The sequence below is a fragment of the Globicephala melas genome, chromosome 4 (assembly GCF_963455315.2).
Source record: "Globicephala melas chromosome 4, mGloMel1.2, whole genome shotgun sequence".
NCBI classification, from domain to species: domain Eukaryota; kingdom Metazoa; phylum Chordata; class Mammalia; order Artiodactyla; family Delphinidae; genus Globicephala; species Globicephala melas.
Genome location: NC_083317.1, coordinates 129,728,008 through 129,749,266, shown reverse-complemented (window position 1 = coordinate 129,749,266; position 21,259 = coordinate 129,728,008). Strand labels below are relative to the sequence as shown.

At 47.4% G+C, this 21,259-nt stretch overlaps 1 protein-coding gene across 2 annotated transcripts in view; it reads left to right on the top strand.

Moving 5' to 3' along the window:
- The window catches only part of EPHB1 (EPH receptor B1), a 428,052-nt gene that overhangs the window by 269,371 nt on the left and 137,422 nt on the right, over positions 1-21,259 (top strand). For both annotated transcript variants that reach the window (XM_030873427.2, XM_060298586.1), the window contains exon 4: positions 17,296-17,451. In XM_030873427.2, coding sequence (XP_030729287.2) covers positions 17,296-17,451 — 156 coding nt within the window. The remainder of the gene's footprint in view (positions 1-17,295; positions 17,452-21,259) is intronic.

The window sequence follows — 21,259 nt, the reverse complement described above, 5'->3', positions numbered from 1 at the left end:
AAAGGAAGACATGTCCTACCATCTGAGCGGGAACTGCTCTAACAAAATACCCCAGACTGAGGGGTTTAAACAACACACATGTATTTCTCTCAGTTCTGGAGGCTGGGAAGTCCAAGATCAAGGCGCCAGCAGATTCGGTGTCTGGTGAGGGCCTGCTTCCTGGCTTGTAGGCCGTTTTCCCATTAAATCCTCACATGCCCTTTCTTTGTTGCTTGCGGGGGTGGGGTGGGAGGTGGGTCTCATGTCTCTTTTTTTTAAAAATAAGGGCATGAATCCCATCATGGGGGCCCCACTCTCATGATGTAGTCTAATCCCCATTACCTCTGAAAGGCACCACCTCCAAATACCTATCACATTGGCGGTTAGGACTTCAACATATGAATTTGATGGGGTAGGTGAGGGACAAACATTCAGTCCATTGCACCTACTAACTCTCCTTCTTCAGAAGGGCCCTTTTGTACTTCTGTTATTCTGCTCTGGACAAAAGAGGTCCCAGAGAATGCAGACAAGTGGGTTCAGGGCATTAGAAATGTGCTTATCTCAGGGTTAGGAAGGCTGGGCAGCCCCATCCAGGGCTGAGACACCCATATCCTGCTATTCGGAATCAGCCAGGTCCAAGAGTTTCTTTAATTAGTTCTGGGAGGTTGGAAGGAGGTGGGAGAGTGAGGCAGGCGCTCATCAAGAGAGACTCAGCATTGGGGGATGCAAGTGTGTGTTCCTGAAACGTCCATGATTCCTACTTATTTCAAGACTCAGTGCAACATTCTGCCTCCATTCAAGACTAATTCCAGCCTATTTGAAACAGCTGATATCTCTCCCCATGAAGACAAAGTCTTCTCGTTGATTAGGTTGGTGATGGGCTTACAGCAAGGACACTAGCAAACTACTAAACATCCTTGACTCTTTCCCAATCACCATGCCTTTGCACATGCCATTTTCTTTGCCTGAATGCCTTCCTTCATTTTATCTACTTAGTAAACTCCTATTCATGCTTCAAAACCCAGATCAGCTGTCTTCTCCAAGAGACTTCTCCTCTCTCCCAACTAATACAGAGAGGGGATTGCCTCTTTTCTCCCCACTCTTATACATGCTTCTCTTTTCCCATTAATCATGCTATTTTATAATTACTGTTAGTATTTTGTTCTTTCATTAGGCCTGTGTTCCTTGAGAATGGGGACCTTAGCTTACTCTGCTCTGTATCTCCGGCTGCCTGCCTAGCACCTGGATCCAAGGAATGATATTTCTTAAGCTGTGTAGTCAAGTGATTGGAGCCCCAAATTGAAAGAGCTGCTGCCTATCTTTCCTTTGCCTCCAATATGCTTTGTTTATGTAAGTCACTCAGCTTCTGAGTTGAAAATCCAAGTTTCTTTCTCTGCAAAATGGGAGGAATAAAACCAGTGCCTTCACTATTTCAGAAGTCTGCAAAGAAGATGAATCTGAGAGCGGGTTGGTGGGGAATGTGTCGAAACCCTTTAGCTTGAAAAAATCCATTAAGAAGTCAAGGTGTTCGTATTGCAATTATTATTTGATTCCCACATGGTGAGAGTGCTTCCAGAGATGTGCTTTTCTTGATGAACCAATACATTCTCAGCCCCCACTGATGAATTTGGGAATCGAATACCTGTCATCTTGAAATAATTGACACATCTTGGTGAAGCGCTTATATTCCTCTGATGAAATTCTGGAATCTTATTGAGAGCAAGGAGAAAGACATGTTACACGGGAACAATATTGTTTTATGGACCTTTATCTTGGTTATTAACAAATGAGTGTTACATGTAGAAATGGTGAAGGGGGAATTCAGTAATGAAGTTTCATAGGATTATAATGATTATTAGTCTGATGACGAGGAAATCCAGACTTCAATGAATGTGGTTTCCTTGGCCCTCACTGCTCTGTGCCCCCGATGCTGGAGGACAGCAGGCTGTCCTCTGTTCCATTCTGAAGTTATCTGGGAAGTTGGCATAAAGGTAATAGCCTCTTTTGGCATATTTGGACTGAGATGTAGTAAACAATAATAATTCAAGTGCCCATATGTCATGTCTATAGCAAACATCTTATGTTCTAGGAAGCTGGCACCCACTGGAGGTGGGAGCAGTGACTGCCAGTGAATACTCAGCCCCCACCTGCTGCTGGGCTGCCCACGTGTCCTCTGGAAAATCAGCCTGTCTCACCATTGACGCTGCCTTCCTTTCCCTCTGCCCACCGGAAGCCACAGGGAGGATGAATTTGCCTTTCAGAGCAGGCCTCTGCAGAATGCCCAGCAACCAGACATCACCTTTTTACACGTGGTCAGGAGTCCAGGCAGGCAGGGGGACTCAGAGGGCTCAGAGCCAGTATATGACATAGACCATAGCTGGTTTTCCTCCCTCCCCTTGGAAGCAGGGAAAGTAGGGCAAGATGACTTCAGTGAGCAGGAAAGCAATACATCTTGTCCCTTTCCCAAGCCTCGCATCCAAACTCATGTGCATTTGAACACGTCACTCTCAAGCCTAAGTGCACAGGCCCATAAATACAGAATGCTGCCACCCCCATGAATAAGTTATCTTAGTAAATATAACCGGGAAGGGTATCAGCTTTGAAGCCAAGCAGATCTGGTTTTGAATTCTGCCTCTGCCACAGATTAGCTGTGAAATACCAGGCAAGTTGTTTTACCTCTCTGAGCCTTAATGTCGTTGCCAGTGAAATGGGAATGATACTATCTTTCTTACAAAGTTTCATTGAAAAGAAATGGTATGTTAGGATTACAGTTGTCTATGAGAAAGGGAAAACATGTAAGATAATTCGGTTTTTAAAATATAGAGATTTGTTTTCTGTCATGGAAAATATATACAGGCTGGTAGAGCACTCCATAGCCTGGTGTTAGAGACCCAAGTATATTCAAACTTGTTGCTCTGATATCTTCACAGCCCAAGATGGCTGCCTGAGTGTCAGCCATCATGTCTACTTTCCAACTAGCTTTCTCTCTTGACAGTCACTGCCCAGAAGTCACATATGCTTCTGTTTACATCCCTAAATCTTAGCAATTCAAGCCGAGGCTCATGCATTATTAAACCTTGATGAGAATGTTCCATGTGGTGGGACAAATGTTGACTATAAAAAATGTAGAACATTAGCAAGGTGATAACACACTGCCTATAGTGAACACATTACAATTTTATAACAGAATAATATTAACAGCTACTTTTAATTGAGTAGTTAATACATGCCAGGAACTGCACCCAACATTTTATATTTATTATCTCATTCAATGATCAAAACAACTCTTATTAGATAGGGACAGTTATTCCATTTTTACAGATGAGGAAACCAAGGCTCAAAAAGATGACAGAACTTGCTTCCTATGGCTCTGGAATAGTGGAGTCTGTAACTCAGAAGCTGGTATTCCTTCCCCATAAAGTTATGTTGGCATAGTTTGCATTTAACATGATATACACTAGTTTTTATTGGTTGCAAGGAAATTTATTTGATTTTAAAACATTCCAACCAATGAGTCAGGCAGGCTGTGTTCAATTCCTGGCTCCACCACTGACTGTGGAGCCTCAGACAAGCTGCTGATCTTGTTTGAGCCTCAGTTTCCTGATGTGCAAAATGGGAATAATTGTAGCATATGTCTCTTAGGGCTGTTATGAGTATGAAGTGAGGTCATGCTGAGCACCCGAGTACCTGGCCCTTGATAAGTGTTATTTAAATACTGATTGTTGTTATTATTAATAATATTGACACAATTTTGTAACCAATTTTAGCCAGTGGAGGTCAGCTTGGCAACCCACAGAACTTGCCTTCGAAGGCTCCTGAGGGTGGGAGGAGAGGGCCCAGCATTACGCCCCAACTGTGCTCTGCAGGAAAGGCTAGTCTCTCATTTAATAAGAGGCCTCTGATGGCCTGACCCAAAGGCTGGCGGGGAGTGGGTGGGCAAGGAAAAGCAGGCCCCTTCCTCTGCAGTGGAGGGTTAGGGTAGTAGTCTCCTGTCCAGCTAGGCTCCTGTGAGCCCTTCAGCCCCATACTTGTTTTGTTTGGGGAGGTACTCTCCCAAGCTGCCCAGGAGGGCCTGTGCCCACTCTCCCCACTCCTTCCTCCTGGCTCTCCCTGAGGTCTGCACCTGCCGCTCCTTCCTTAGGCCCTCCCTCATGTGGTGTCTTCAGAGGGATGGTTCTCTTGGCCTCCCCTAGGTATGCACCAAGATCTAAGTGCTAAGTGCACCCTTCACACCTCTGATCTTTGCTGGAAGCTTCCCCCTTAATCATGTTTAACTGACAAATCTGAAGGCAGCCGGTGATGCTAATGTATATCCAGGAACTGCAAATAGGGAGGACGCAGAGCACTTTGGAAATTACCTCTCAGCACCTGGGAATAAATGGTCACTCGAGAGACTACAACTCTTCAACCCTTTTCTGCCCTTCCTGCAACAGGAGCCCTCTCCCAACTGCTCTGATTTACAACAGCTGCTGGGCCACTCACACGGCCTCCAGGGGTCCAGTGCCTTGGGCGGCCCTGCTCAGCTGCGCCCAAGGATGGTATCCTCTCTATTCCAGAATCCATGAGCCCTGTTTCCCTGTTCAGATTTGGTGAGGTTCCTGAGCAAAGTCATGGGTCAGACAAAACATATTCCTCCAACTTTGTCGTCCTTCAGCCTTTTGGATAAATGTCATGTTCACTCCTACTTGGAGAATCTTTTGGGATGAGTATAACCTTATTATTTCAATACTGATTATTACTCACAGCTATTTCCTGTTTTTTGGAGTTGACACTGGGACTTGCTGAGTGGTACACCCACTGCCACTGCAGTTGAGGAGCTGAGACAGGGCCCAACACACCCTCCTGGCAGGGGACCCAACTGTTTCCTCTGTGACCTTGGACAGGCCCCTTTTCTCTGACACTCTGCAGGAAGGCCCATGCCACACTCTTTGTGCCACCAGGCCAGGCCAGGGCAGCATGAGGGAAGGATTCCTGTCCTTTATCTGTCAAGACAGCTCTGGTAATCCAGCTTGAGAATCTCAGCCTCAATGCTTTTGCTTTGTCATTACCAAAAAATAAAAATCATCTATTTTGCTCACTTATCCCACTTGAATGGTGTGTAATAGTGCCATAGATTGATGGTGTTTATGACTTTGTGACCTAGGGAGAAGCTGGAAATTCCACTGTGCCCATTTCTACTCCTGGGTTTCTGTAAAGGTCACAGTGAAATTATTCTATCAAGTACACCGCAGAAGGGGAAAATCTTAATCTTATATTATACATATGCAGCACTTGACCTTCTCTTGAGATGTGGCACCTCTTAGCTACACTTACTTAAACATAATGCAGCTCTTCCCCGGATGCACACAGAGAGAATAATTAGGTGCCATGGCATTCCGGCTGGAGAGGAGTCTGTGCTGTGGGGCTGACCTCAAAGATGAAAAGGAAAAGGAGTCGAGGTAGGTAGGGACAGGGATGGAGTGAGCACCCCAGGGCTGCAGCGGGCTTGTCCTGAAGAGGCAAGTGGAGCGGACTCTGTGGCTTTTTCTGGTTCCCCCACTGACCGTGCATCTCTGGCCAAGATATTCATTGCCTTCTCTGGTCGTTAGTTTCCCCATCATAGATCTGGGATGTGCCAGCTTTGATCTGTGGGTAGTGGCTGCCTGGGACATTGTGTTAAAGGTTCTAAGCTCTGGTCCGGGTTGAGTGGGAATGAGTGCCATGATTGATTAGTGATGTCTGTCATGGGCAACGTTGAGGCTTGGTGATCATAGCTACATGGGCTAACCCTGTTCTAGTGTGTTTCTTAAGTCTTTTTCCAGCCTGACCACATGTGATTTGTGGACTCACCAAAGCCCTGGGGTGAGGAAGCTTAGAAAAGGGGAAACAGTAACAACCTTCCCTGAGAGAAGAGTACTATTTGCCTTGTCAGATTTTGGAGCGGAAATGAGATTTGTGTGATGCATCCAAACACGGTTCTTTTTTTAGTATTTTTCACATCGGCTCTGTGAGAAGCGGAGAGACTAGGGGACAGCAGTGCTTTCTCTGGGTGTGATGACTCCCCAGACCTGGCTGTCTATGTGCGTGCAGGTGGCCGGCCCTGCCCCGGCCACAGGAAAGAGCGAGGAGCCCTGGGTGGCTTTTCGTCATTGTCTAGCCTTGAGAAATGCAGTAAGAAGTCACCTTCGTTTATCTTAAAGACTTGCTATAAACTATATTTTAAAGGGAATCCATCAAGGTCTGTGTCAGGGGAATACTTAAAAATAAGGCTTTTCTCAAAGGGTAAAATAAGCACTTCAGTTCGAAAATGTGGGAAGCAGCCTGACTGCCAGCATATGTCCCCTTGCCTGCTGCCCAGAGCTACCAGATTGACGGCGCTTTTAGAACGCTGGCAGCCGGGCTCTGACGTGGGTGGAGACAGGGCCTGGGGAGGGGACATGTGGGGATTCCCTGCCCTCCCCTTCCCCTGGCATAGCAGTGGGGGGTCTAGGCCCGGCAGCCCTGTGACCTAATGGGTCGGATCAAGATAGAGAACCTTGGGGCCCTTTGGAGTAGCCAAAGCGATCTGACCCTCACTTCCTCTTTGCTGAGTCCCAGGGTCCCCGGGAAGCATCTGTCTGGTGGTGGAGAAGGAAACAGGAAGCCCATATTCCCTTAAAGGAATCTGTCCTGCTGCTGGCAGGGTGCTTCTGCTCTCTTCTCAAGGACAGACCCCTCTCGCCCTGTCCCCCCAGCATGGGTTCACCCACCTCCTTCACCACCTGGCTGTGACATCAGCTCTTCTCCAGGAGGCTTTCCTCTGCCCCTGGAGCCCCACATCTAAAGAATTCCACCCTCCCTGGCCAACTGCTCCCTCTGGATTGAGGGCTCCTCCAGGCCCCCTTCCACTTCTGATTCCCTGCACATCTGCCCTCACTCCTCAACAATAGCCTTCTTCTTTCCCAAGGTAAAGAAAGTGACTCTCTTATATCGAACTCAGGGCACGTAGGAAATGTTCCCCAAATAAGACAAGTGTATAAAAGGGAAAGGGCTCTGCTGGGCTAAAGGTTAGGAAGCGGCTCCAAGGCTGTCCAGGTGGCCCGCTGGGAAGGCGCGCTGGTAGCACTGCACCTTCAAGGTCCAGTGACCTCAAGTAGATGTCGGGGGTGGGTCTCAGCTAGAGGCCCCTCCCCTACCAAAGTCCCGAAGGGTTCCTGAGTCTGAAGGACCCTCCTCGGTGGGTGGGCTCCTCCAGCCCCATTTGCAGGCTGGTGGGGAGGGGGCAGACTTGGGGAGCAGACCTAGCCAGTTCCCAGAGGAGCCGCCCCCCACCTTCCCTACTCTCCCCTCTCCTAATGTCACTCTCAACCCCCTCAAAGTCATCGGGACAGTGAACCCACTGCCAGGGTATAGGATTTTTAAAAGAGAGCTCCAGGAAGAGGAAAATGCCTGGCCCAAGTGGTTGAAGTGTGGAGGGAGAGCTTTCTGGCGTTGGTAGGAAAGTAGGGGTACAAGCCAGACAAGGGGTCACCTGGCCCAGTGCCTGGCACCCAGTAGGGGCTCTGCTGAATGAATGAGTGATCCCCAGTAATCACCAGATCCTCTTCTTCTAAATGACTCTGGACTGTTCCCACTACCCTGGTGATTATCACTCTTTCTGGACTCCTGTGTCTCCCCCTAGCTGTCCCCACTCCTCTGCTCCCTTGTCTTCCCAGAAGCCAGTGTGATCTTTCAGACACAAAAATCTGATGCGTGTGTTTTCCCCATGTTAAACCCAACTGTGGCTTTCATGACCTAAGGATAAAGTCCAGGGGCTGCCATGAGCTCAGGTTACCTCTCCAGACTCAGCCTCCCCCTTGCCAACTGACCCCTGCCCAGCCCACGAACAACTGTCTGCCTGAGCCCGTGGCACTCACACTACACGTTGATCGATCATGGAAACGCTGCTCTCAGTTTATTGACTGAGTTGTACTTTTTCTCCAGGGCCTTTGCACATGCTTCTCTCTCCACGTGGAGGGTTCTCTGTTTCCCCTCACTCACCCACCTTACCTCTGCCAACCCATATGGCCCCTATTCACTCTGTATGACTTGACTTAGACCTCACTTGCCCAAGACGCTCCCAGACTCAGAGAGGTCCCTGAGCCGGCCTCCTACACTGATTACCTCTGTTGGAATTTCCAGTTTAGAGTCTGTCTTCCTCCACTAGGATGTCAGCTCCATGGGGGAGAGCTCTTTGCGTGTTTCATCCATTGGTGGATCCCAGTGCCGAGCACAGCTCCAAGTTGACATTAAGTGGCCAATTTAAATACTTTAAAATGAATAATTGATGAAAACATTCAGCCTGGCCCCTTGCGGGAAACGCCCAGCTGCTATTTACTGAGGAGATGCTACATTCCAGAAAGTTTGCACTGACCTTCACAAAGCAATAAGAAGGAAGTTACCCTAGTACCCCTTTTTACAGAGGAGGTGGCTGAGGTTGAGGGTTAAATAACTTTCATAAGATCACATAACCAGTAAGTGGCAGTTTTCACGGACACCAAGGCCAGGATGTTTCCTCTCTACCTGGAGGTCTAGAGCAGCGGTTCTCAAACTGGAGCTGCATCAGAATCCTTGGAGGGCTTGCAGACACTCAGATTTCTGGGTCTCACCCCAGAGTTTCTGGTTCAGTAGGTTTGGAGTGGGGTCTCAGATTCTGCGTTTCTACAACTTCCCAGGTGATGCTTCTTCTGCTGTCCGTCTGGAGACCACAGTTTGAGAATCTCTGGCGTAGGTCACAGAAAACCTCTGGGTTTGCTTTATGCTACCCCACTACCCAACCACACTGACCTTGGGCCAGGATTGCAGGATGCAGCCCTGAATTCCCTGCTGAGAGGCTCTGATGCCCAGCCCAGCCTCCCTCCCTGAACCTGGCCTTGGCTGTGCTGTGCCCGGCTGTTCCCTAGGGACAGGCGCCATCAGGACTTAAGGGCCTGCCCCTCCCCCTTGGGACACTGCCCTTCTGTTTGTCGTGTTTCAGTCCTGACCAGTGATCTCCCCATTCCACCAAGGCTAAGTGCCCCTGACCCTGACCCCACGTCTTTAACAACTTCCATGCTGATTGATGCATGCTAGGCTCGCTGCTGCTGCTGCCGGAGCAGCTTAATAGCACGGGAAGTTACAGTCTCGTCTGTGTCAAGGTGCCTGCAGCATTCGTCAATTTCAGCAAGCGTCACCGAGAGTGATACGAGTGTATGACACAGCTAAGTGTTCCCTCTGCGCAGGCCATTACAGCTGGAGGTGGACCCATGGAGACAGGGACTGGAGACCAATTTGGCCTCGTGTGTGCAGGCTGACATAGACACGAGCGCCGCAGGTCACCTCCTGCTGTGGCCCCTTGAATGCTGTGTGTGCCTGGCAGTCTCTACTGCCAGGTTCCCTCTCCCTACAGGTTCCCTCTCCCTATGGGCAAGTGCGGGTCCTGTTCTCTCTGATGCTTGGGGCACTCTTTTCCCTTGGCCTCACCCTCCCATTTCTGCATCAACTTTTACCTGTCCTTCAAGGCCTGTGCATGTGCCACCATCTCCAGGCAGCTTTCCCAGCTCTCCTTTACTTTCCCCTTCCTCCAAAGACCTCTGGCACAGGGCACCTCCACCTCTGGTGTAGAGCTTTCCTCGGTAAGTAGCCCACTCTGACCTGCCCTGCTCATCGCAGCTCCTTGGGGTTGGAGGTTGCTGTCCATACTTTTGTGTCCTCCGCCAAATTTAAAAATGTAGTGATTGAGATTTTCTTTGATTACTCGAGTCCTGTGTATACAATGCAAAACACTGGGAAATTATGGAAAAGCACAAAATCATCACCATTGCTACCACTCCCAGTTTTTATTTTACTGCTTATGGTTTATATATGTTTGCATATATATGTATATGCTTGTGTGTGTATGTATAACGATGTTCATACTCTATAGTTTAAAATGACTTAAAAAATTTTTCCATGACATAATTTTAATGACTGTGTAGTATCACACTATACAGATGTTCCATAATTTATTTAGTGAATACCCTATTATTTGACTTTTAAGTTCTTTTTTTTTCCCTTCCTTCCTTTCTTCTGCATTATAAATAGCAGTGGTGTAAGCATCCGTTAACATAAATCTTTTTCCACATCTCCTTGCTTTTTCTTCAGAAGTAGAATTGTTGGATCAAAACTCTGGACATTTTGAAGGTCTTAATGGAGAAAAGTTTTAAGAATCCACACTTTGTAGGAGAGTGCCAGTCACCTCTTACCCTGTAATGTTAAGATCTTGTCATTATTGTTGTTGTTATTATTTTTTTAATCGCAGCTTTTATCTTTGGGTCTTATCACAGCAGGCCTTCAGTGAACTTACAGTTCAACCAGCCGCAGAATGCATGTGCCTACATGTAAGGCCTGTGCTCAGTACCAGGGAGAGGACAATACAAAGATGGCGACACCTAGCATCAGCCTTCAGAGAACTTTCAATCTAGTGCAGTAGTTGGAGTGCTGGCTGGCTGGCTGGCTGGATGCCTGGGAACTACTTCTGTGCTAGTGGTTTTCTCAACACATTGCCCTGACTATAAGGGGAAATGGGGGTTTCACCAGATCCTGGGTCCCACTGGGATGGCCTGGGGTTCTTCAGGGAGACCCATTTCTGGGAAACGCAAAGACTGTTTATAAGCATAGACAAGGAACCCCGGCACACATCCTTCCCTGGAGTTTCACACCTGGAGTTCCAGAGTCAAGAACCCCTGGGGTCAGCCCCCATAATGTGAAGATGAGGGAGGCATTGAGCTGCAGGTGTGATTCTAAATACTGTACGGGGCTCAATGAGAGGCCACAAGACCTGTGAGTAGAGCCGTGCAGAGCTGTGCGCATGCTCTGCAGGAAGCTCTTGTCCCCATCCCCTGCCCCACCCGCCACGCCCATCCCAGGGATCTCAGCGTCTGCCCAGAGCGGCTGGCTCTTTGCTTGTCTTCCAGAGCAGCAGCAGAGCCTGGAGACCAAGGGGAGCTTGAGAGGCAGTGAGCTCAGGGCTGTTTACCTCTTTCTTCCCCACCAGGAACACGAGCCTTGCCCCTCTCACTGTCACCTCTCGAGGCAGGCACACCGCCCGAGCCAGCTGCTAGGCTGCACCTGCCTTGAGAAAAAGGCACCCGGTTCTTAAGCAGGGGATGAATATTCATTGGCATGAACCTTTGCAAACTCATTTGGGGAAAAAAAATTAGATCAGGAGCAGTAATCAGATTATTAAAAAGAAAAAGCAAGGACAGAAGACAGCGGTGGAGGGAAGCATCACATTTAAAATGCAAGGAGAGACTTCCTTCCTGCAGAGAAGCTGGAACCCACCCCTGGACCATGCACCGGGAATAGTTAAGCTCTCCCACATTCCTGCTGCATAAAAATGTTGTTTTGCGAGGCTTCTGTGGAGGGGGCAGGGGCAGAGGCAGTGTGCACCCTCCACGTACAAAAATTATAAAATAATGTTATGAGGTTTTCATTTTATCTTCCTTGGATATCAGGAAAAATTGTGAGAGCTAAAGAGGCTCCGGCGAGTGCTGAGTGACAGGTTAAAGGGCTCCAATAAAGATTAGATGGTCCACTATCTCCTGAGGAAATTGCATAAAAGTGGTTATTCCCTCTTGCTTCTATTAATTTCCTCTTCCTGGCTGCTTGGAAATGCTTCATAACCTGATGTTGCAGATGGGGACGAGAGGTGCTTTCCATTATCTCAATCACTGCACTGTTTATGAGACACTTAATCTGTTTCTTTATAAAGTAATAGTACTGAAGGTGATGGATTTAGTGTCACTGGAAGGCTGTGTGCAGGGATGGCAGGGGACGGGGTTCTCAAGAGCACCGTAAACACTAGGTAATTTGTTACATCTCGAGACTCTGAGAAGTTGGGTGGGCGTTTCAAGGTGATCTTCTGGATATCAGCTGGAGGTCACGCATACCAGTCCCTTCTTGCTTGAAGGGGGAGGGAAGTGCTGCATGTTTTGCTTGGGGAATGGAAAATGCACACATGCTTAGGGACCTCACGTCTTATCTCTTCCTCTCTGCCAAAGTCAGAGGTGGGGAAAGCGGTGTGTATGTGGGGTGCCACCTAAAAGCTGCATCTATCACCTTGTCAGAACTGTGATCCCCTACAATGGAGGGAAGTCAACCCCCTTTTCTTAAGGAAACGAAGCCATCCGGGCTGCGCTGGTGTCAGAAATGTACAGCCCTCCACCTCACAGGTGTTCCATGGACAAAGGTCTTGTGGGAATACACAGTGACTCTTCCTTTCCCACCCACCTCCTGGAACAGTGATGAAACCCTCCTGGCTGAGATGGAGCTGAGCACTGTCTGACCTAATTCCCCTTCCTACCTCTCCTGTTCTTCCACCTCTTTCTTTCTAGCTTTGTCTTTGCCTCTCTTGAATCTCACCTCGTAGTCCCCACAAGAAAATGCTTTTTCTGGTCCTCGTCTCATAGCGATGGATCCTCCAAGTCAGCCACTTCCTGCCTGATGGGTCCCCCACCCCAACCCTGTGCACACATAAGCATAACACAGACGACGCTGTGTGGGAATCAGCCAGCGTTCCATCGTCTGCCTCCTTCCTCACCCCCCAAGGAAGGCGGGCACTTCCCAGGGTCTGTCCCCCACCCTCTGTGCTCTGCTCTTTTCCTCTAGCAAGGTGCCAAGCTCACCTAGATCTTCTGTAAAATTTAGTTGAATGAGAGGTTCATGACTGTAGTGACAATGCTGACTATAATTTTAAATCAAGAGAAAGGCAACCCCTGAATTTTGAAATGATATTAAAGCAAGTAGCTGTGCTATCCACTTCGAAATTTCTTGACAGTGTGGATACGTGCCTGATTAGATGATCACAGTATTTAATTGTTATTTTTTGAGCCTGCAGGCAGATGTGAGGTCTGCAGGCTGCTGGGGTCCCCACCATTCTCCGCTGTGTTACTCCCAACCACTTTATATATTCAGGTGATTTCTCTGGGCTGAGGTGATTGCTTTTACCTCCCTTGGTCTAAATATTCTTTGTTACACTCTACCCAGCAGCTCCACGTATCACCTCTAATTAAAGCTGCTTTTCCTCAAGGAGCAGCACAATTTTCTTATTTATTTTTCTATGTAAATTTGTAGTAAAATAACAATCTTATTCACTTCTATTTCTCATTAGTGGCGTCTGGTACAAGGTGAGTTAAAAAAGGCTTTGTGGACTTGCCTGGCACTTTAAGCATTATTTAAAGCATTAATTCTATGAGAAAATATAGTCCAGGTGTGCTTACAACTTACAGTCCACTTTGTCACTCTCTCACTTTGTCACAGCTTCCCCTTCCCCCTCCCCACATCCTCAAGTCCATTCTCTAGTCGGGTCTGTGTCTTTATTCCCGTCTTGCCCCTATGTTTTTCATGACCTTTTTTTTCCCCCTTAAATTCCATATATATGTGTGAGCATACGGTATTTGTTTTTCTCTTTCTGACTTACTTCACTCTGTATGACAGACTCTGGGTACATCCACCTCACTACAAATAACTCAATTTCGTTTCTTTTTATGGCTGAGTAATATTCCATTGTATATATGTGCCACAAAGCGAGAGAGTGGCATGGACATATATACACTACCAAATGTAAAATAGATAGCTAGTGGGAAGCAGCCGCATAGCACAGGGAGATCAGCTCGGTGCTTTGTGACCACCTAGAGGGGTGGGAAAGGGAGGGTGGGAGGGAGGGAGACGCAAGAGGGAGGAGATATGGGAACATATGTATGTGTATAACTGATTCACTTTATTATAAAGCAGAAATTAAAACACCATTGTAAAGCAATTATACTCCAATAAAGATGTTAAAAAAAAATTATAGGCCAAATGTTCAATAAATGAACCTAGGCATACTGTTTCTTTATAAATTAGGGAATGCCTACACATAGATTTTAATAAAATATTAACTTATGAAATGTGAATATTAATGAGTTTCATCCATTTTTTAATTATCGATCAAATATATTTTACAGATATAATGATCCTCCCATTATACAAAACAAAAATAATCTGTGCAGAAACACATTCTTCCATTTGGTTCCAGGATTTATTTGCTGACTTTGGGACTCTAAGTTTATATTCTAACCCTCAATTCTAAAAGTTTGTTGAAAGAAAACTTGTTTTTCAAAAGGGACTGGATAAATGGAGGTAAAGAGGAATTAGCACTATTTAACACTTACTGCGCATAGGTAAATTTTCATATTTGAGTTTAATAAATTCTAATGACCTGTGGGAGTTGTTGTGAGAAGTGTTAAATTTCTTTTTTATGGATACTTTATACAGATGAGGAAGTGAGGATTACATAGCTTGCCAGTGATCACCCAGCTAGGATCCAGCAGAGCCAGGAATTGGACCCGGGACTGTTTGATCACTACCTGGTGCTCACTGCCCTGGGGAAGATGGAGTCATACCCCCTCCCAGGGCCTTTCACCCTAACCCTTCTCTGAGCTTCTCTCTCTTAAAGCTCAGCTTGGCCTCCCTCTCCTTCATTTCCTCCCTCTGTGGCTGTCAGAGTCTAGAGCCACCCAGTTCTGCCTTCCTTCATCAGAAATCTCAGAGGAAGACACTTTCTAAATCCCTTTGCTACTTGTGGACATCAGGATGGTTGTTTATGCTGTTAACTTATTAAATGTAAAGCAAGGAGGCTTTTAAATGCTGGAAAGAAAGTGAAAACACCTTGTGTCTCTTGGATTGATACATTAAGAAAATTACATGTGGCAGGGCTCCAGTGAATGCATGAGTCTCCACATTCCTCTCCCCCACTTTCCAGGGAAAGAGCTTCCACTGGGTTTGGGCAGCACAGGCCTGGGCTTTCTCTGTGTTCTCCAGCTCCAGAACTGAATGGGGTGCAGAAACGCTGGGAGATTTACAATAGAAAGGGCCAAGTGCTTCTCATGGGTGATAAGGAAGAGATGTGGAAAGAAGAAAGGGAGAGAGGAGGAAAGAAATGGGGGAGAGACTTCACTGAGTGGGCTTGGAAAGATAGATCAGCAAGCCAAATTCTAGGATACTAGGTGTACCATTCAGAGTTTTCCTTTTGGTGTTTTATTTGTTGAGCCTTTCGTAGAGATTGAATTTTTTTTTCTTTCTACTGAGAAGTTTATTTGAATGTACTGAGATGGGTAGCAAGTGGCCCATTTTTACATGGGTTACAACAGAAATCCTTAAGAACGTTATTGTAGCACCTAGACAACACTTACCTCAGTACGTTCCGTGGAACTTGAATCCCAGGAGATGCTCTACAGTGTAGGGCTTCTTGGTGAGAAAACACAGCATTCTGTATCCCATTTGGGGAAATTCTGAAAAATTCTGTAATAAAAGATGAGATGAACTTTTTAAACCCACAGATTCAAAATATCTGACCACAGACCCCTTTTGTAAGTAACAGGTGTTAACAATCCTAAGGACATGGACTCCGTTGAACACTCTTGGGTTATGCCATTCCAGGACATTCCATTTCAGAAATTCCCTCCCATTCAAGATGAGCTTCTGCCCCGGGGCACTTCCAGAGTGACTGAAACCCGATACCTCACGTGAAGTGAGCAAAGGAGTGAGAAAACTTACCCAGCATAAGAAACGGTTCTTCTTTCTTGTCTTGGTAGAAAAGCTGTGGATATTATTCACATAGTTTATATGTATATCATCGCTATTACTTCTCCCACTGTGTGATTCTGGGAAACTCTTTTAACCTTTCAGTGTCCCAAAATGGAGCTAATCATAGCTACCCCATAGAGGAATGCATGCAAAACACTTAACAAGAATGTTAACAGATGGTGGCTACTGCTCCTGTTAAAGAATACTCTGCACTTTCCAGGAGGGAACAGTATATTTGGGAAGATGAGCTTTGTATAAGTAGAAACCTTTATAATGGTACGTCTACTATGGCAATGACCACATTGTATTGCAACTGTATGACCTCATTGGATCAAGAACTCCTTGAGGGCAGGCTCTGTTCTCAAAATTCCCTGGATCAGGTTCTCAGCAGGGTCACAGTAAATGTCTGTTGAATGAATTAGTGAAGTATGTAAGAAAGCCAAATGAGTTGACCATGAAATTAGTTTTACCTGGTCTCAAAGGAGGATAAGCCGGAGCAGGTTTCTTGGAAGAAAAGAGTCAGGAGAGTCAGGAGCTGAGATAGTGAGGAAGGGCCTCAGGGAAGCAGGGCAGGCAGGGGCAATTTTCTGTGGAATCAGCAAGGCAGAGACCAGATGTCTGGAGTCAAAGGTCTCTGTAGATGAGGCATGGTAAAAGCTTGAGGGATGGCCTAGAGCCAGACATTTTGGGGCATGGCTTTTCACAGGCTGACCCATGGAGCAAGGAGAATAAGTGCCTCATATCTGAGCAAAGCTCCAGTGGGCATCAGGCTATACCAGGTGTTCCCAATCTTCCCCACTGACATGTACATGATAGATGACACCAAGTGCATGACACATTCCCTGGTGCACTGCCTACAAAAGCATCCTGCTTTGCCCCCCCCCCCCCAAAGCATTTCAAAATGCAATTAAGGGAGAATGTTGTTGTTAAGCCAGTAACCTTGAAATCACTTTAATTTCTTCTTAAAGAATCACTCATGAATTTCAGCCCTTTACCACCATTCATAATAAGTGTTAACACAACTCACAGTTTCCCTCATGTGTGTTGAAACATGGGATTTAAGAACCATGGGTCCAGTTCATTGTCAACCAGGAACTCTTTCCATCCGAGGCCCAGGTGAAATTTCTTCACTGAGTGAATCAGGGTAAGGCCATGACTGTTAACAGGTGGAAGAGGGAGGGAATAACCATTTATAGAGCACTTATGCCTCAGACACTACGCTACACATTAAATCATTTTCTCAATTAAATCTCTTGATGCACCTGAAAGGGAAGAATCATTATTCATATTGTTCAAGTGAGAGAAGCCATTGGTACCAGGAAGGTATATTTCACTAAGGATGTTTGAAGACTTGGAAGTGTTAAGTAGGGGTTGCCTCAATCCGAAATGCTCACTTTGTGCAAGGGGGTATCTCAATGTCCTTTTTTTTTTTTTTTTGGCGGTACGCGGGCCTCTCGCTGCCGTGGCCTCTCCCGCTGCGGAGCACAGGCTCCGGACGCGCAGGCTCAGCGGCCATGGCCCACGGGCGCAGCCGCTCCACGGCATGTGGGATCCTCCCGGACCGGGGCACGAACCCGTGTCCCCTGCATCGGCAGGCGGACTCCCAACCACTGCGCCACCAGGGAAGCCCAATGTCCTTTTTAAGGTGACAGAATGTTTCATTTTCAAGTTCCAGGGAAGGGCCTCTGACTGCCACTCTTCCATTAATTCTAAGATGGTCTCTTTGTGTTACAGCCTGCCCTGCCGGAATGTTCAAGGCCAACCAGGAAGCTGAGGGCTGCTCCCACTGTCCCTCCAACAGCAGATCCCCTTCAGAGGCATCTCCCATCTGCACCTGCCGGACTGGCTATTACCGGGCAGATTTTGACCCCCCAGAAGTGGCATGCACTAGTAAGTATCTAGCAGGGGTTCTGGGGTGGGGAGTTTGGTTGTCTGATAGTGCAAGTGGTGGGCCTAGGGCAGGGAAGACTTAAGACAGCATCCTCCAATTGCATAGTACAAAGCGGAGACGTTGGCTGTGGTGCTGAAACGGACAGTTCCTCGCTGGGCAAGCAGCGCCCCTCTTTCAGTAGTACCGGGTCAAGACTTTTTTCTTGGCCCCCTCCTCTCAGATGGGAGGGCCTTCCTCCCACCCAAAGAAGACAACTTATGCCCACCAGATGGTTAAAAAATGTCAACTGGAGAGTTCTTTGAGTGCAAAATCAAGATGCACCAGGATGTTGCAACAATTCCTAGTAACTCTTCCAGTCACCTCCTCCAAGAAGCCCCCTTGGTCTTGACAGATGAGAATATCCTCTCTTTTCACTGGGCTTCCTGTATCCCTGTGACCAGGCTCCCTCAAAACTCTCCTGATTTCATTACTTGTCCAATCATTCTGCACTTGCCTTCTTGGTTACCCAATGAAGGTCCTTGTGTGCCAGCTCCATGTATTCATCTCCCTGTGTCCCTTCCAGTGCCTAGTGTGGTGCATCCATGCCTCTGCCAAATGACAAGACCAGAGTCCTGGCCTGTGTGCACTGAGGCAGAACTTCTAGGGGCTGGGTCCAGAGCGTGAGCTCCACCACTCTCCCACTCTCTGCTGTGGAGGGAAGGGCAGTCATCCTGCCCAAAGTGGAGGCAGCAACTCCACTCCCCGAGGAGGGATGGATGAGGGGAGAATTTCCTCACAATCTTCTCCCGTATGATCCACAATCGTGGGGAGTCAGGAAGCACTACTCTCCCTGCACAACACTTTCAAGAACTTGTTCCTCCTCTCCTAAGTGTAGCAGCCCTGAAATAGGGACACTTCTTCTTCTCAGTATTCCTGTTGCATTCAGAAGTCAGTGCTCCAGGTTAATCTCTAATTATGCTAGAACTTTCTTCTGGGTTGGATGCTGTTGCCTGGATCCCTCTGAGCAAGAATCTTCCCTTCGCCTCCTCTGACCAAACTCCTTCCACCCATCCCCAGCATAGAAAGGCACAGACAGAGCATTTCATGCCTATTTGCAGTTTGATGAACAGAAAAGATATGACTGAGCTCCAAGTAGAATAATTTCTTAATTCTGGCCTTGCAGTTTACATAATCTTGGCTGGATAAAAAAGAAGAATGAAAGTGTCTTCTAGATCAAGGTCCTAAGGTCAATCAATGTTTAGAGATTTGAACTGAGGAAAAGTGCATCATCTTATAAACTGATTTTTCCCCAGACCTCCCTGGGTTGGTATGAACAAAAATGATTCCATTTCTGCTGACTGGAGTCCCTGTCTTTCTGCTGTGTTATCCCATCTACTGATTTTGGAGGTTCCCCTGTGTGTCTCTGTAGGCTTGAGAAGCATTGTTTAATGTACTTCTTTAGAAACCACTTAAGGATGCTGAATCTCTGCTGCCTGGATGTCCAGACCAAGGACCAGTCCCCATGATTGCCAAAGCCCAGGTCTCACAGCTTCCCTTCTGGAAACATTCCCCTCCACTCTGCTCATGGACCCTCTCTGATTGGCCAGGCTCCTTCTGCAGATAAATTCATGCAAATAAAATTCTGGGTCCCCAGCTTCCCACCTAGGGAAGTTCAGCAGACACACCCTGTAAACGCATCCAGCCCCTGGACAAGGTCACCTAGAGAGAAGGTAGACCAATAACCAGAGGCAGAATACTGACGTGGAGCTCCTTGCTATACAACGCCTCTCCCATCTACCTCTCACCTGACATCTCCCATCTACCTTCTATCACCTGACTTGATGTGCTTGAACCAACAGGACTTATTCCTGGTATAAACAGGAACATCCCAGAGCCTTCACTCTGCACATTGCAGACCCTTACTCTGTGCTGCTTACCCATATTCTGAGTCCAGCTCATTAAAATCAGACCTCCCAGGCTTTTCTCTCCTGTCCTGGCCCAGCCAACTCTGAGTTAGGGACACCTTCCCACCCACTATGTCCCACCAAAATCTCCGCATCTTTCCCAGAGTGGGGGTGAATGCTGGACATGCCTGGGGGTGTCACCACATGCTGTACACAGCCCTGTGCTCTTTTCCCCCCAAAGGAGAGCTCTAGGGTCAGACCAGAAATCACCAAATCAGAGCCACACTTGCCTGTGAAGGTCAGGCCAAGAGCTGCTCAGGGACACATTATCTGGCTCCCTGCCCTGGCCAGCAGGGGCCAGTACTGGGTGAGAGGACACAGAGGCCAGGCTGGGCAGCAGCACAATGCTAGGCAAAACAAGTGTAAACAAACCTATTACTTTATTGAGACTCATTATATATTTGATTTATTGTGTGCCAGGGAAGTACTGTATGAAAAAGTCAATTTGTTGGCTTTTATAATCTCATTAGGCTTTCCTTTTAAAACATTCTATTTGGAGGTGCCATCTGTTCTCTTAAAAAGGCATCACACATCACCACAGTAAATAATTTTTCAGATACAAGGAGCATATCTGGAGCTGTGGAGGTCAGGCACAGCCCTGCACCATGGCCTGGGGCCCAGTTGGTTCTGCAGGTGGAGCAAGGTGGCCAGCATGGGCCCAGCCATCTGACAGAGGGTGGGAGGGGGGGCAGAAAGGGCCCAGGTGCTTGCTTACATTGCAAGTGCATCCCTCTCTCCATCCAAGCAGGAGACGGTGATGGCCCGGTCGGACACTGGGAGGACCCAGGCAAAGGTCTGTTCTAAAATGTACAGGACAGCGGGCATCTACAGTGTTCAGGTCCCATGGGTGTCAGGGAAAGGGGACACAGTGTCAGAAGCTTCCGAGATCCTAGGTCTCAGGTGTCACCTGTTGCCACCATCTTTAAATGAGGTTGTATCAAGAGTCATTCACTGACAATATTGAAAAGGTTACAGAGAATCCTACGATTTAAGATGTACTCTTTTACAAGGCTAAAAATATCTATAGTGTGCTAAAAATGAATGTTTTTAATGAATCATGTTAATCTCATGAAATGAGCACATATATATTCATTGTATTTTTTTATTGTGTTCAAAGTGTTAATTTATTCTAAATTAATCTAAACATTTAGAATGCATGACAACTTTTGTAGCCCTGTGTGGACATTTCTTCATTTTCTTTTTAATCTCCTGGGAGAGCCTGTCATTTCCTTGACCTCTGAGAGGCTCTGGCATCCCTGTGTGTCCAGCCTTATCCTTGACAATGTTCATAGATTCAGCAGGGATTTGAGCACACCCCAAGCTAAGGTGTCAAAAGGGCTGTTGTGGGCTTCAAATGAAGTGAGACGAGGGGCCTTAGGGAACACGGAGAATGAGTCTGTGATGATGTATTTCTGCTGGTCTTGGACCCCCAGCTCCCTTCTTCTTCCTTCCTCATCCTCCTTGCACCTCTGCCAGGCCTGGCATTCTGGATCTGTTGCATCAGTATCTGGCCGACTGCCTCCTGGTACAGCCATGGCCCCATGTGCTCATGTTCAGGAGGAGGCCTTGTCTCTGACAGGCTCTGGAGGGAGGGAAGGTAGTACCGGGAGGCTGATGTCAGGGTTTAGGGTGCACGCTGCATCATGTCAGGGCTGCCCTCAGAGACAGAGGGACAACCTAAGCCATGGATGGGATGAGGTGGGAGCTTGGGGGATGGCTAGAGGCAGGTCACAGGTGACCTCACCCCTCCCCGCTAGCAAAACCCTCTGAAAGAAGCCAGGCTACACAGAGTGGACAGTGGGGACCAGGTTTAATGAGGAGTTACCAAAGGGCCACTTACAGCAGGGGGCAGGGGGAGACGTCA